At 54.9% G+C, this 14,051-nt stretch overlaps 2 protein-coding genes across 6 annotated transcripts in view; both read left to right on the forward strand.

The window, feature by feature from the left end:
- Nucleotides 1–1,361: 1,361 nt before the first annotated feature.
- Nucleotides 1,362–9,410, forward strand: RAD51D (RAD51 paralog D). Its single transcript, XM_075440391.1, has 10 exons — nucleotides 1,362–1,656; nucleotides 2,748–2,809; nucleotides 2,967–3,085; nucleotides 3,820–3,901; nucleotides 4,005–4,139; nucleotides 4,595–4,690; nucleotides 4,865–4,955; nucleotides 5,823–5,893; nucleotides 6,809–6,976; nucleotides 7,686–9,410. The coding sequence occupies exons 1-10, from the start codon at nucleotides 1,575–1,577 to the stop codon at nucleotides 7,767–7,769; spliced, it is 990 nt and encodes a 329-aa protein (XP_075296506.1). The 5' UTR covers nucleotides 1,362–1,574; the 3' UTR covers nucleotides 7,770–9,410.
- A 1,966-nt stretch (nucleotides 9,411–11,376) lies between these two features.
- The window catches only part of RFFL (ring finger and FYVE like domain containing E3 ubiquitin protein ligase), a 34,113-nt gene continuing 31,438 nt past the window's right edge, over nucleotides 11,377–14,051 (forward strand). For 2 of the 5 annotated variants that reach the window (XM_075440457.1, XM_075440458.1), the window contains exon 1: nucleotides 11,378–11,509. The gene's annotated coding sequence lies outside the window, so the exon portion shown is untranslated. Of the gene's footprint in view, nucleotides 11,510–12,400; nucleotides 12,496–14,051 lie in introns of those variants that run through there. The other 3 variants (XM_075440460.1, XM_075440455.1, XM_075440456.1) reach the window with 3 other exon arrangements.

Below are 14,051 nucleotides of genomic sequence, written 5' to 3' on the forward strand. Positions count from 1 at the left end.
ACCTTGCAACCCCAACTGCAAGCACCAGCTGATGAATCTTGCAAAACCCAGTCCTGGGATCCCACCTTACCTCATGGCTCCAAGCCACCTTCTAAGCCAGGACCTTGCGGAGAGCTGGCAAGCTCCATGGTGAAATTACAGGTTCAGCTCCAGCACCTCTAGAGCAACAGCAAGGCTACAGGGGCAGCTGTGCTGGGCACCCAGGGCTTGAGCTTTTCTCCAACAAAGCATCAGAGACCCTCTCCTTGGGGTAAAAACGCATCCTATCCCTTTTAGAGCTGCCCTCCAAATGCCTAATGCAAGTTTAGAGCCCCTAAAGCATGTGCACAGAGCTCATGTTTATGTCTGAAATAACTTCAGAAGTTATAACTAAGGGTTTTTTGCCTATTCCCATCAGCTGCTCTCCTAGCAAGCGCTCCAACCCCAGCAGCGCTGTGGGGGACCACAGGTCTGCCTGGCCATGCCAGCAGCAGAGAGCCCAGCTCACAGCTGGAGGCAGCTCTAGAATCACAGAATCATTCAGGTTAGAAAAAACCTCTAAGATCATCACGTCCAACTGTCACCCAACACCACCATGCCTGCTAAACCATGTCCTGCAGTGCCACATCTACACGTTGTTTTGAACACCTCCAGGGATGGGGACTCCACTACTTCCCAGGGCAGCCTGTTCCCATGCCTGACCACTCTTTCAGTAAAGAAATTTTCCCTAATATCCAACCTAAACCTCCCCTGGCACAACCTGAGGCTCTAGACGCAAGCTGGGCTTTTAAAAGTGCACCAGGCCCTCCTCAGAAACACACAGAGCTCTGCAAGAGAAAACCCGAGTAGCCTCCCCCTCCTACCCCCACCTCTCCATTTTCACCCCACCTTGCTTCACTCCCCCCAGCAGCAGCACCCACCCCCCAAAAACCAACCAGCTCTGGTTCTCTCATTTATCGAGCCGGGAGCCGCAGCATCGCGGACACCTGCGCTGGGGGCACTAAGAGCAGCTGGGGGGGAGCTGCTATAAATAAGGGGCAACTCCCCTCCCTGCCTTCCTCCTCATCTTCCTCCCTCCAGCTCCGCTGCAGCTCCTGAGCAGGCTCTGCTCCTTCCTTCCCCCCCGGTACCGGACTGCACTGCGAGCCCACCCCCCGCTTCCCTGCCGGCTCCCCCCGCAGCACCCCTGGGTGCCGGCAACCGGAGGGGGGGGTGTCTGCGGGCGGGACCCCCACACCCGTCTGCTTGTGGGGGGTCTGCTGGGTGCCGGGGGGGGCCCGGGAAGGAAAGTCCAGAGCGGAGGGGCCGGGGCTGGAGCCCGCCCGTCCCTTCCGCTGCCGGCAGGAAGCAGGAAGGGGCCGGGGGGTGCGGGGGTTACGCGGTGGGCAGCTCGTGGAGGGGCTGTCTGCGTTCCCCCGGGCACGGGGGCTCTGCTCGGGGGGTGCCCCCAGCCAGCGTGCGGGTTTGGGGCTGTTCGGCCCTAAACGGAGACTAAAGGCTCCCCAGGGTGCGCGGCTGCGGTCCCGGTGCCAGATCCCCCCTCCCGTCTCCTCGGCGGGTCCCCTCCGCCCGCGCGGCCCGGGGTGGCCGGGGACATGGTGGTCCTGCGGGCTGGGCTCTGCCCTGGCCTCACGGCGGAGATGACGGAGCTGCTCGGAGCACACGGCCTCAGGACGGGTAACGGGCGGGGGCTCTCCTCGGGGAGCATCGTCCCCTGCACGGTTTGGGGTGGGACCGCGCTCTCCCCCCACGCGGGACCCATTTGGGTGGTCCGGGCTGGGGGGCAGCCCCTGGAGAACATCTCATCTGCAAGGAGCACGCTGGGCACCCACTGCGGGGGGTGGTGGTGGGATGTCCCTCCCGTGTCCTCCTTGTTGGGGGTCTGCTGGACCCCCCTGGGTGGGTATGTTGAGTCGGAACTCCTCCGTGGGAGCAGGAGGGGGTTAGGACCTGGTAGGGGGTCTCTGCAGAGGATGTTCGAGGGACAATTGGTTATGGGTTTTCAAATGTGTTTTAGGAGGGGTTGTGGATTTTTGCCTCTGACAAATGGCCAAGTTCCTGGTACTGCACCCTGGGCAAGGCCTGCTCTTGGGGGGAAGGAACAGATGATGGCAGGTGGATTCTTCATGTGCTCTAAGAAACTGAATTAGAGCTGAGGAGAAGACAGTATCATTCCTGTTAAATGGAGTCTGTGAGATCCCGTCAGTGCTGGAGTTGTGGATGTTGTCATCCTTATTTTCCCTGTAACAATTCCTTTTTACCATTTTTTTTTCCAACCAATAACATACACATCTGTCTGAAAAAGTGTATCTTGGAGTGGTTCCTGGGAGCAGAGATGGGGCCACTGGTTCCTCTGATTTCTGTGGCTTTAACCCTTCCTGGCATGCCCGAGGCTGGCACTGTGGGTTGGTCACCAGCCGCTTGAGACTCTGATGCACTGGCAGAAGGGGACTCTTTACTGGCGCCAGCTATCAAATGGCACTGGGCAGCTCTTGAGCGAAATGGGGAGAATTTTTACCAGCTTCTTTCCCCAATCTGTTTTGCAAGAAAAAGTTGGGTTTGAAATGGGCAGTGGGGCCATCTCAGAGGAAAAACTCCAGTACTCCAGTTCGTGGGGCATCCTGCTCGTCCACCTGAAGTGTTGGCAGAGGGCACAGACATTTTTGCCTCTTGGTGCAGGCAGGTTTTGCCTAAGCTGGTCGGCTCTTTGGTGTTCGTGGTCTGTCCAGGTTTGACTTCTAACTTCTCGCCTCTCGTGTTATTTGCAGTGGTGGACTTTGTGTCATCAGACCTGGAGGATGTTGCCCAGAAGTGTTCCCTGTCTTACAAGGTAAAGGAGGACTTGTCGGTCCTGTTACACTAACTGGGGAGCTCAGAGCTGTTCAGCTCACTGCTTGGATGTGGTTGTCTGGGGGACCTTCTGCAGCAGACTTTGTTGGCCCTGGACTTCAGGGCCACCCATTGCCAGATGTCTCTCTGCCCACCAGGCGCTGGTTGCAGTGAGACGTGTGCTCCTGGCCCAGTTCTCTGCCTTCCCCACCAACGGAGCAGACCTCTATGAGGAGCTCAAGAGCTCCACAGCCATCCTGCCCACTGGGAGCCCACGGTGGGTACATTGCCTGGCGAGCCAGCAGGTCGGCCTGGGGCTGGGCTTGCTGCAAAAGGCCACGGCTGCCCAGCACAGGCTTTGAATTTTGATGTGGTGATGCCCTGGGCAGGCTCAGTGGTGCCCAAACCGTCCCCAGCAGCTGTTTTAAAAACTTCCAGCTACAGCCTGACTCTGCCTTTTGTGAGCAAGAGATGATTATTCTTCATGCCCTGCGGCTGCAGAGCCAGCTGATCTGTATCCCTTGAGGGAATGACATTGCTGTTGTCCCTGCCAGAGCCTTTGGAGGTGGCTGTGTGTCTCAGACAACGTGCTGCCCTCAGCCTTTCCCGTGAGAGCTCCAGAGAGGAGGAGGGCTATGGATCCGGGGGGGCTGTTTGAGTGATGAGCAGTCTGAATCAGGCACGGAAATGAGTTGCTCTATTGCATGTCCGTCCTTTTCCCTGTCTCCTTGCTGGGTTGTTACAGTGACTATACAGAGAAACCCTGGGTATTCAAGCCTTGCTCCCAGGACCACAGCTCTTCTCCAGCTCAGGACTGTCCTCTTGTATCCCCCACGTTTCAGATCTGCTGTTGCCCACAATGTGGAGAGAGCTAGGGATGGGAGGGAAGGAGCAGAGCCTGGGGCACGTGTCTGCATTTGGGAAGGGGACTCCGGGAACTGCTGCTTCCCGATGGCCCTGCCATTCTGGCTGGAGATGTGTTGGTAATCCCACCTTGTGTTCAACCCACAGCCTGGACCAGCTGCTGGACTCTGGGCTGTACACGGGGGAAGTGACGGAGCTCATGGGAGGGCCAGGCAGTGGGAAGACACAGGTGAGTGGCGCAGAGGAGAGGACAGGCAGGGTGCGGATGCCTTCAGGCACGTGAGCGGAGGGGCCTGGGAGGGCTGGCTGATGCCAGCTCCCTGTCTCTCCAGGTGTGCCTGGGCATTGCGGCCAGTGTGTCCCTCAGCCTCAAGCAGCACGTCCTGTTCCTCGACTCCACGGGGGGGTTCACTGCTTCCCGTCTCTACCAGATGCTTCGAGCCCAGGCAGAGGATGAGGAAGAGCAGGCAAGTGGCCCTGGAGCTGGTCCCGCAGCTGCTCCTCCACTCATGCTAGAACTGCCTTGGCTTTTGCCTGCAGGCAGCCCCCAGAGACTGCTTTTCTGTCTAGCTCTGCCTTTGTCCCCATGGGCATTTTTGGGTCCAAACTCTTCGTGCTGTGACTGGGTGGGTGCTGTGCTCAGGGACAGACGCTGCACTTCGGTTGTTTTTTTTTCTTGGGGAGAAGGGGAGGGCTTGCTGTAGTTCCTCATGTTTTTGCTCCCTGAGCTCAATCTGCATTGCTTCTTCCATCAGTGCAACGGGGACAAACAGTGTTCATGGGGTGGAGGCAAATGTGGAAGAAATAAGGGTGCCTGTCTCCATGGCATGGTGTAAATGCAGAGCTGGTAGAAGCTGGGCAGGAGGAGTATGGTGCGTCCTGGAGGTGATGAGGCTCTGGTTGATGCCACTTTGTGCCACAGCGGGAGGCTCTGCAGCGGATCCAGGTGGTCCGTGCGTTCGACATCTATGAAATGCTGGGTGCCTTGCAGGAGCTGCGGGATCGCCTCTCCCAGCAGGTAGGAGCGAGGCTCCAGGCTCCTGTCCCTTCCCCAGAGCTGCAAGGCTCGTGTGCCTGACGAGTGACCCCAGATCACCCCGTCCTGGGGACATTTGAGCCCCTGTGCGGCTTGTGACCTCCAAACCCGCTGAATTTATTACTCCACATTGCACATGGTGCCTCCTCCTTGCAGGACGTGAGCTCCGTGGGCCCTCTCAGGATCGTGGTGGTCGACTCGGTCTCGGCTGTGATTTACCCGCTGCTGGGTGGCAGGCAGTCGGAAGGTGAGCTGCTTCGTTAGGATGTGCAATGAGGTTGCAGACCTCGCTGCTCGTCCTGAAGAGCATCTTCCATGTGTGATGTGCCTGGAGCTGGGGCAGGACAGATGTGGGTGCAGCTGCTCCCAGCCTTTCCTTTGTGACTGGGTAAAAGGGGAGTCTGTTTGCAGTGTTATCGGCAAACATTCGAGCTGGCTGTGCAAGCTCATGCCAGTGGTCTGAAACCTGGCCAGGGGACAGAGAAGGCACTGAACTGTTTGCCTACAGATTAAAACCTCTGCTTACGGTGTCACAGATATGTGGTGGTTGCTGGCACAGTTTGCAAAGCTCCCCTGAGGCTCTTTCTGCCAGACAGGACCATAAATCAGGAGCGAGGGGCTTTCTGCTGGCTGGGATGCTGAGGAGGCCCCTCAAACACCTTCCAGAGTCTTGCGCACCTGGATGGCAGCCAGTGCTATCGCAGGAGGTCCCCTCGCAGCCATGGGCTGTAGGTAATGAAGCTAGGAGCTGGGGAGAGGGGTCCTGTTCCTGCTAAATCAACCTGGCCAGTTTTGCCTGGAGCTCCCTGTGCTTTTGTAGGGCTTTTTGGCCTCAGGGCTTTTAAGATGGGAAAGGAGGGAGTGGGACAGCTCAGGGATTGATCTGTCCACGCTACATCCATTGAGCCAAAGTGCCGTGGAGTGTGCGAGTGCAGTGGGTACATTGGGGTGCTGGTGATGGAAATGGGTTGAAAGTGCTCGTGAACACCAGCACTGGCACTAAATCTAGTGCTCACGCAAATCTAGATGTCACTTGCCTCCAAGGTATATTTTGGCAGCTGCTCCCTCTGTTTCGGTTGATCCCCCAGCACCCAAATGCTTTGTCGTCCTCCAGGCTTGGCCATCATGATGCAGCTGGCCAGGGAGCTGAAGACACTGGCCAGGGAGTTCAGCCTTGCTGTTGTGGTGAGCGTTGCTGCGCCTTGTCCTTCGTGTGCTGGTGTGTGCCGTGGCGAGGAGCCCTGGAGAGGTTTTGCATCCCCTGGGAGGTGGGATCCTGCTCCCAGCTGACAGGAGCAAGGGGCCGCTGCTCCCTGATGTAGCTCTGCTGCTCTGCAGCCCGTGGATGTCTTGTTCCAGCAAGTGTGGAGCAAGAACAGGGCTGATCTGCTCCCTGCTTTTATTGCTGTCCTCAGCCAACACGGCATTCACTCGATTGAGCAAGGCAGAGTTAAGTACAGGCAGACTGAAAGGTTGTTTGTATTTAGTTTTGATATAACACCATTCATTTAAGGGGCTGGCCAGCTTGCTAAGTAACCTCCTGCTTGGTTACCTTGGAGGAGCTGCAGGGCATTGCGTCACCCAGAAGGAGCTGGGGACTGGAGGGGGTTCTGCTCTAGTCTTCTCCAGCTCTTGGCCAGGCAATGGCATTTGTTTCAGCGTGCCCAGACTGGTTGCTGGGACCACAGTTAATGTGTTTGAGTTGGGAAGACCACAACAGAAAATGGTGGTGTGCTGAACCTGGTGCTGGAAGGTGTTGAGAGAGTCTCGCCCTGATTAGTGATAAAGTAACAAGGACGAGGTGCCAGGAAGGATGCTTGGAGGCTCCCAGTTAAAACTTTGCTGGTGGCTTCAGCACCAGGAGTCGCTGCAGCTTGCAGATACGAGTGAGCTCCTACCTGAGTACATACCTGGGACAGCTGTGTGGGCTGCGTTTAGAAGGGATGGCATGGATGTGCCAAAAAGGGAGGGCTCAGGATGGGGAAGAAAATACTTCACACAAGTAGCAGACTGGCCATTATCTCTTGGTGATCTCCAGTGTTCTGTTACACCGAGTGGCACTACTTTTCCCAGGCACCAATACGCCTGTTTGTGCTGCAGGTGACTAACCAGGTGACAAGGGACAGCAGCACTGGTCCACTGAAGCCAGCCCTTGGCCGCTCCTGGAGTTTTGTGCCCAGCACCCGAGTGCTGCTGGAGACCAAAGAAGCCACCTGGGAGAAAGCCACCACTCAGCGCGTTGCATCCTTGGCAAAGTCACCCCGGCAGGTGAGGGTCCCTGGAACAGTCCTCTGGTAGTGGAGGAGCAGCTATATGTGACATGGACCTGGCTTCGGAGCAGAGGAAGGCTCCTTCTAGGGACAGGGCAGGATCAGGCCTCCCTGGGTGGCCCATGGCAATGGGAGGAGGAGCGAATGCAGCCTGGTTGGATGCTGTGGAAGACCAGAGCATCTGTTCCCAACAGCCTGAGCATGTATTTATAGGCATGTTAAAGAGTGGCAGCGCTCCCAATCCAGGTCACCGCGTTCCTTGTGCTTGTCTCGCTCTCCTGATGGCATATGGGAGCAAGAATCCCTCGGAGCTGGCTCTGACATCTGCAGAGGTGACTTTGGCTTGAATCCTGCCTATGTACAGGGCAACGCTGCCTGAGCCTCCTGGCTCCAAGCCTGTTCTGCAGCCTGATCCAAATGGGTTTGGATTTGGTGGTGTGCTGGGTGGCGAAATGCATCCTGGCTGTGCTGAATAACAACGTGTCTGGGGATATCTCAGAGCAAGACGTTCTTTCTTTTCTAAATTGCGTTCTCTATTTGTATCTTGGTGTTCAGCAGACCCTGTTAAAATGAGGGCACCAGCAGAAGGAAATCCTCAGTGGGATGTAATTGGGGATTTTTGGCTCTGCAGCAGGTGATGGAGCAGTGTACAGGTTTGCCCTTAGTCCTGGCAGTGTGAGGTTAAGCCCCTCTGTTTCTCCTTGCAGCCCACGGGGATACAGGTGGAGCTGGATATTGGAAATGCTGATGTGCAGGAGCCAAGCCCAGCAGCACCCACACAAGGGCACTGATGTGGGCGGAAAAGCAGATGTCAAGGTCCAAGACAGCTGCAAAAAAACCAGGCAAGTACACTGGAGGTTTTACAGACTGCCTCTAAGTTCTACAGCCCTGGGAAGGACCAAGATGCAGAAGCTCTTGTTCCATGCTGCGGAGAAAATGAGTGTGGGGTTCCCCAGAGATCTCCTTGCCTCAGCAGACGCAGCCTGTGGTGGCTGGGCTGTGTGGGCTGCATGACAGCCATGTCCTCTCCTCCACTGTGGGCTTGTCTTCAACTGGCAGAGCCAGCCCTGTCCTGAAGTGTTGGCTTGGGACCAGCTGGCTTGTCCCTCCACAAACCCGCGACTCCTGGGAGTGTTTGTTCCCCCCATAACTCGCTGCCCTCTGGTCCCGGAGCTCTGATTGTCCTTGGGCAGCCCATGGTGGTCTTGGTTCAGAAATTAAAAAAAAATGTTGCACACTGCTGTGGCGGCTGAGAGCTGGAATTCAATTAATGGCTACTGCTGTTAATTAAAATTTGGAGGTTCAGTCCCTAGCAGAACTGGGGTGGGACAGGCTGTTGATGAGCAGGGACATAATTGAGTGCTTGATCTGACCTCCCCAGAAAAACACCAGGCCCCCCCAGGGAGCTGCTCGTATTTTCGGGACACTGCTGTGCTGCATAAAGCATTGCTGTTCGCTGGTGGTGGCTGTGGGCTGGCTCAGCTGGGGTGGACGAGTCCTGACTGACACCAGCTGGCCCTGTCTGGTGCTCAAGGACCTGCTCAATTCCATGTGGTGAAGTTTGAAATGGTCTCTCCTTGCTCCAGTGCTTTCCAGCTTCTCTTGCCTGCTCAGGGAGGAGACAGGAGGCTGGGATGGAGTGTGGCCTCTCCTCTTGATCCCAGGTGTCCTAGACATCCTTATCCTCTGCTTAGTAAGAAACCTCCTTGGCTTGGCAGGTGAGCTGAGCTGTGGCTTACACCTCCAAGGCTGCTCAAGTAGATTGTGGGGGCTGAGACTCATCAGGGTATGCTTGTTAAACTAATAACACAGCAGCACAGCTCCTGAAGCCTTCTGAGGCTGTGCTGGGCAAAGAGGAGTCGGATTTAGCCAGAACTTGGGTGCTAATTCCACACCATCACCCAGGCCTGTATTCCCGAGCAATCGCTGCTCTAGGGAAGGGGCAGCTAAAAGGGGTGTGTGAACACATATTTTGGTTTCCCAAGAGGCAAGGCCAGGCCTTGGCACCGATTTTTGTTTTGCACATCTGTCAGAGCTGTGGTTCCTGCAAAGCCGAGCTCTCAGTGCTCCCGGGGCTGTGATTTATGGAGCAGGTCCCACCTCCTCCATCGCGGCCACCCATCCACCACAGCCCTGTGCTCCCAGCAGGTCCTGCCCGAGGAGGGGAACGTGCCAAAGCAACCTGAGCTGTGCCACTAAACAGTTCTCAGTAAAAATAGGTGTATTTTATAGTTGTGTGTTTATTTGCACTTCTGGGCTTTCCAAGCTTGGGAGGGGAGGTTTGGTCCCGGCGATTGCAGCCTGGCTGGCTGGGGCGAGGAGGAGGATGGTGTTTTCCTGCCTGCTGGAGACCTGTGCTGATGTGGCTGGTCTTTACAAGCAAAAAATTTAGCTTGGTATGTCTCTTGAAGCTGTGAATAAAGAGCTGGTACACACCAATTTCAACCAAAACTGGGTGCTACTATTTTGTCTCTCTGCCTGAGGCTCCTTTTCTGTAGGGAAAGCAAAGCTCTCGCAGGGAAGCATGGAGCAGGAGAAAAGCCAAACAGAAACCTGTTTACTGTTGAATCAGGGGGGCTTTCTTGCTGCCTCCTTCCCCTAACTAGCAGGAGGATGAGAAGGGGAACAGCTGGCTTTGAACCGTGCATCAGCCCCGGCGTGAGGCCAGCCCAGTGAGCATCTTCACCGTGACCCCCAGGAAGTGACAGCGGAGACTCCACTCCTGCACTCCGTCACTGGGGAGCAGTCATGGGGTGGTGATTCAACAGGGATGGTGCCAGTCAGTGGGGAAAGGCAATGATGTGCGGGCTTTGCTCCTCCAAAGCTACCTGTCCCAGGCTTTCGGGCATGGCCGTGACCTGGGTAGATTTTCTTTCCTTGGCAATTGTCTGACTGCAGCTGCAGGAGTTTTATGCCCTCTTGGGAAACAGCTGGATAGGTTGGGGAGGATGGCGTGATATGAGGCATGGCTGGGCTTTGGGTGGCAGCTCCTCTGCTCCTGGGTTTGCCGTTGAGGTAGGCAGCGTGTGTGTGAAGTGACGGCGATGTCCTGAATTTCTGGCTGTGTTGCTGCGGGGAGGGCGTTGCTGTGGGTGCTGGTGATTGCTCAGTGTGGGGACAGCAGGAAGGATCAGACTATGGGAATCTATTACCCGATCTGGAAAAACCTGACTTCTTACTCGGGCCGATCTGCCCTCAATTTGCATAGTAAAATTAGGCTGAAAAGAGTTTCTGACCTAAATATCCTAATTCAGCCTTTCTCCTCCATGCTCAGACAGGTGCTTCTGCGACACTGCGAGGCAGGGCCCGGCTGTGGCCGCGTGGACGGGGACGTCCCCTCTCCCTGCTCCTTCTCCTTGCCTAAATCAGCTGGAAAACTGCGGGAAAGACCCGGAGCTGGGTGATAAAACCCATCCCAGGGCAGACAGGGCACTCCTTGCCCCAACCAGTGGGGATGCCTTTTGGCATTGAGGGCTTGTTTGCCCTTGATATGTATAAAATACATCTATAAGTGTGTGTTTGTATGTATTGTGTGCATATATCACAGAATCACAGAATGGTCGGGGTTGGAAGGGACCTCTGTGGGTCATCTAGTCCAACCCCCTGCCCAAGCAGGGTCACCCAGAGCAGGCTGCACAGGACCGCGTCCAGGTGGGTCTTGAATATCTCCAGGGAAGGAGACTCCACAGCCTCCCTGGGCAGCCTGTTGCAGTGCTCCGTCACCCTCAGAGTGAAGAAGTTCTTCCTCATGTTCAGCTGGAACTTCCTCTACTTCAGTTTGTACCCATTGCCCCTTGTCCTGTCGCTGGGTACCACTGAAAAGAATCTGGCCCCATCCTCCTGACACCCTTCAGATATTTATAAGCATTTATTAGATCCCCTCTCAGCCTTTTCTTCAGGCTGAACAAGCCCAGCTCCCTCAGCCTTTCCTCGTAGGAGAGATGCTCCAGTCCCCTCCTCATCCTCGTAGCCCTCTGCTGGACTCTCTGCAGTAGCTCCTAATTTTTCTTGAAGTGGGGAGCCCAGAACTGGACACAGCACTGCAGATGGGGCCTCACTAGAAATATATATGTGTATATATGGGGATGTCTGTACATGTCTGTCAATATATCTATATCTATACATGGGTGTAGCTGTATGTATGCATATGCTTCTCGCGAAGTGCAGCTAAGTCCCCGTGCACACAGCAGGAACCCCTCGAAGCACATGGGACCCTCCAGCTCCGCCTCTCCTCTGCCCAGACGGGGTCTAGAACCCGGCGTTCTCGGAGCCGCCGTTGCCCTCTGGGCCTCCTGAGGGCGCTCGTGAAGCTGCCGCGCCGCCAGGGGGCGGGCCGCCCGGTACTGGCTATCTCGCCGCGCTCGATGGCCGCCGCTCTGGCCGGCCTCTCTGTGTCCCGCCGCCGCCGTGGGCAGTTGCCATAGCGCCGCCGCCGCGCCGAGCGGAGGCCTCGGGGCCGACCGGCAGCCAGGGGCCGACCGGCAGCCAGGCCCCGCCGTGCGCTCCGGGACGGGGCTGCCCGGGGAGGCAGGTGAGGGCTCTGTCGGGGCTTGGGGGGGGGCTGCCAGGGCTTGGGGGGCGTGGGGCAGTGAGGGCGCTGCCGGGCTTTGGGGGGCGCGAGGCGGCGGCGGCGCTGCCGGAGTGGGGTGGGGGGGGCCGTTACATGGCGGGGGGCGGGAGGCCGCGCAGGGCCCGCTGAGGGTTGTCAGGGGGCCGGGGAGTGGGGGCCTCGACAAGTGGGGGGGCCGGGGAGAGGGTGGCGGGGGCTGCGCGCCCCTGGGGTTGGGCTTTTGGGTGTCCTTGCCGAGGGACGCGGGTCCGGGCTCGGCCCCCTCCTGCAGAAACTCTTTCCTCCGCTGAGCGACGCTCCCAGAGGCGCTCTGGGGTTCGGTAGGTTGTGCTGCTCAAAACGCTGTGGGAGAGCGGAGGAATTCTGGATCGGCGCCAGCCTTCAGTACAGCTCTTCACTTAAATTGTTGTTTCTTTGCGGTTCAGCACGTCCCAGGCACCAATTTGTTTGGTAGGGTGGCAGCGCGCCCCGGGTGGGCAACGCTTCCTTGGTGGCAAGAGCCCCAGTTATTTTCTTAACGAGGGACTCTGCCCCGCTTCTGCTCAGAACCGGGGGCGTACGGCACGGTGAGAGCTGTGCAAGTCCTTCCTTTGCCACAGAAAGGCAAAAGGAGTTCAGAAAAATAAAAATACTCGAGTGTTCTTCAGAACAGTTTGTTCCTGTAAACTGGTCAAGGTGTTTCCTGTGGAGAAAGTGTTGATGTATCGTCACATCGGTTTCTCACCAGTGTTTCAGCATGCGACTGCAGGTTAATAAATGTAAACTCTCTGTGGTGAGGATGTGCACGCAGTCCAGTCTGAGCCTTTACAGATCAGGGACTTGGCACAACAGCGAAGGCTGAATGCGCTCAATGTGATGGCCGTACGATAAATAAGCTGTTGCACTTGATCGCTTCACGTGTTTTCAAACCCTGCAAGGATGGCGAGGCTCGCTTAGATACTGTAAAAGTAAGTGTAATATTAAAGCGTAGTTAGGAATGGTTTAGTTTTATGGTTCTTCGATTAAGATATGTTCAGGGTAACGTTTAATTTTCTGAGATATGAAAAGGTTTTTGTGTTTTGTTTAAGCTCACTTCCTCCTGTGTGACACAGCGCCTGTCTTCTGTGGGTAGCCCAGAAGGTCTTGGACGTTGTTTCTGGAGAACTGTTTCATGGCAGTGTAGGAACCTGTGGCAGTTTTCTGTTCTTTCTAACCTGATTATGGAATTGTAAAGAACTTACTGGCTTTACAAAATGCTTTTTTAGTTCTCTGTTTCATTAGAGTGGGGAATGACAGGTGCATTAGAAGTTGGCACTTTTTGTGTTTACCTTGTAGTGGGTTGTATTTCAAAACTTTGAAGCTCATATTTTAAGATAAATTATCATTAAGGCAGATACGTGATTACATGAAGCAAACTGATAATAAGAGTATTTACCCTTTGTGATCATTTCCACTGCTACCTTGTTTTTCCAGAGCCGAGCAGTGGAACACAAAGCTGTGAGCTTCAAATGTTGTTACTTACGAATTCCAGATCCTTGCATTTACCTACTGCCATCTCTCTTACTGATACCTCTTCAACACATTTCATGTTCACAGCGATGGGGAGGGGGATCTTGTGTTCATTCTTTGTGAACATAATTACTTTTGGTAGAACAATTGGGTCTAATGAAACAAAGCCATTTAATTAGGCTATTGCTATGTTTTGCATCATGGGCAATCCTCTCTGCTGGTGTGAATCCCAGTGCAGAGTTACCCGGCTGCAGCACTCTGTGGTTTGTGTGTCCCCACGGCTGGTAGCAATTGAAGTTTTAATTAAAAGCTGATTGCCTTGACATTGGTGTTCATGGGTTAATGCTTAATTGCTCAAGTTTTTGCTGAACTGGATTAGTTTTAAAGCCCTCATTTAAATACTGTGTTTAATTGTAGGGTAGAAAAAGTAGGCTGACTTTCAGTGAGGCTCAGTCTTTCTCATTGGCAGGTACATGTGGTTGGGCTCTTCGGAGTCAGCTTAAAATGAGAGCCGAATGCAATACTCTGCAATGAGAGTACAAAGCAATAATATAGCTGAATTGCATTTTGGGGTTGGTGGTCACTAGTTAGTTAAGTTTATGACCGAAATCTATCTTCTTTTCTCCAGGCCTTCAGTTTTCTCTTTATTGTGGCTGACTTCAGTGTTGGGGTTTTTTTTGTTTATTTTGTTTTGTTTAGAATTGTGTAATTTTCACTTGTTGTGCAACTTTGTACTATGGTTTGTTGTTTATAACAACGTAGATTGTAAACTCTCCAATCAGGCTAGAGCACCATTTGAGTTGAATCTCCAGTGCTATATATAGAAGGGTTATTATAACTTGTGCTTTAGACTTTGACCCAGCCTTTACGTGGTGGAAGGGTGTAAGCAGATTTTCACACAGTCGCCTGCTGTGGTGTTCTTATGTCCGTGAGCCGCCTCTGACTCGCCTAGAGCTAGACGGGCTGTGTGTCTGTCCCAGTACTGCAGCTTTGTGTGCTCGCGTCTAGCCTGGGA

Source organism: Opisthocomus hoazin, chromosome 20 (genome assembly GCF_030867145.1).
Source record: "Opisthocomus hoazin isolate bOpiHoa1 chromosome 20, bOpiHoa1.hap1, whole genome shotgun sequence".
NCBI lineage: Eukaryota > Metazoa > Chordata > Aves > Opisthocomiformes > Opisthocomidae > Opisthocomus > Opisthocomus hoazin.

Bases quoted from the DNA above. Each gene is read 5' to 3' on its own strand.
- RAD51D (XM_075440391.1), top strand. From the start codon at position 1,575: ATGGTGGTCCTGCGGGCTGGGCTCTGCCCTGGCCTCACGGCGGAGATG. The intron at 5,894-6,808 runs GTGAGCGTTGCT...TTTGTGCTGCAG, and splicing joins AGTTCAGCCTTGCTGTTGTG to GTGACTAACCAGGTGACAAG. The intron at 6,977-7,685 runs GTGAGGGTCCCT...TTCTCCTTGCAG, and splicing joins TGGCAAAGTCACCCCGGCAG to CCCACGGGGATACAGGTGGA.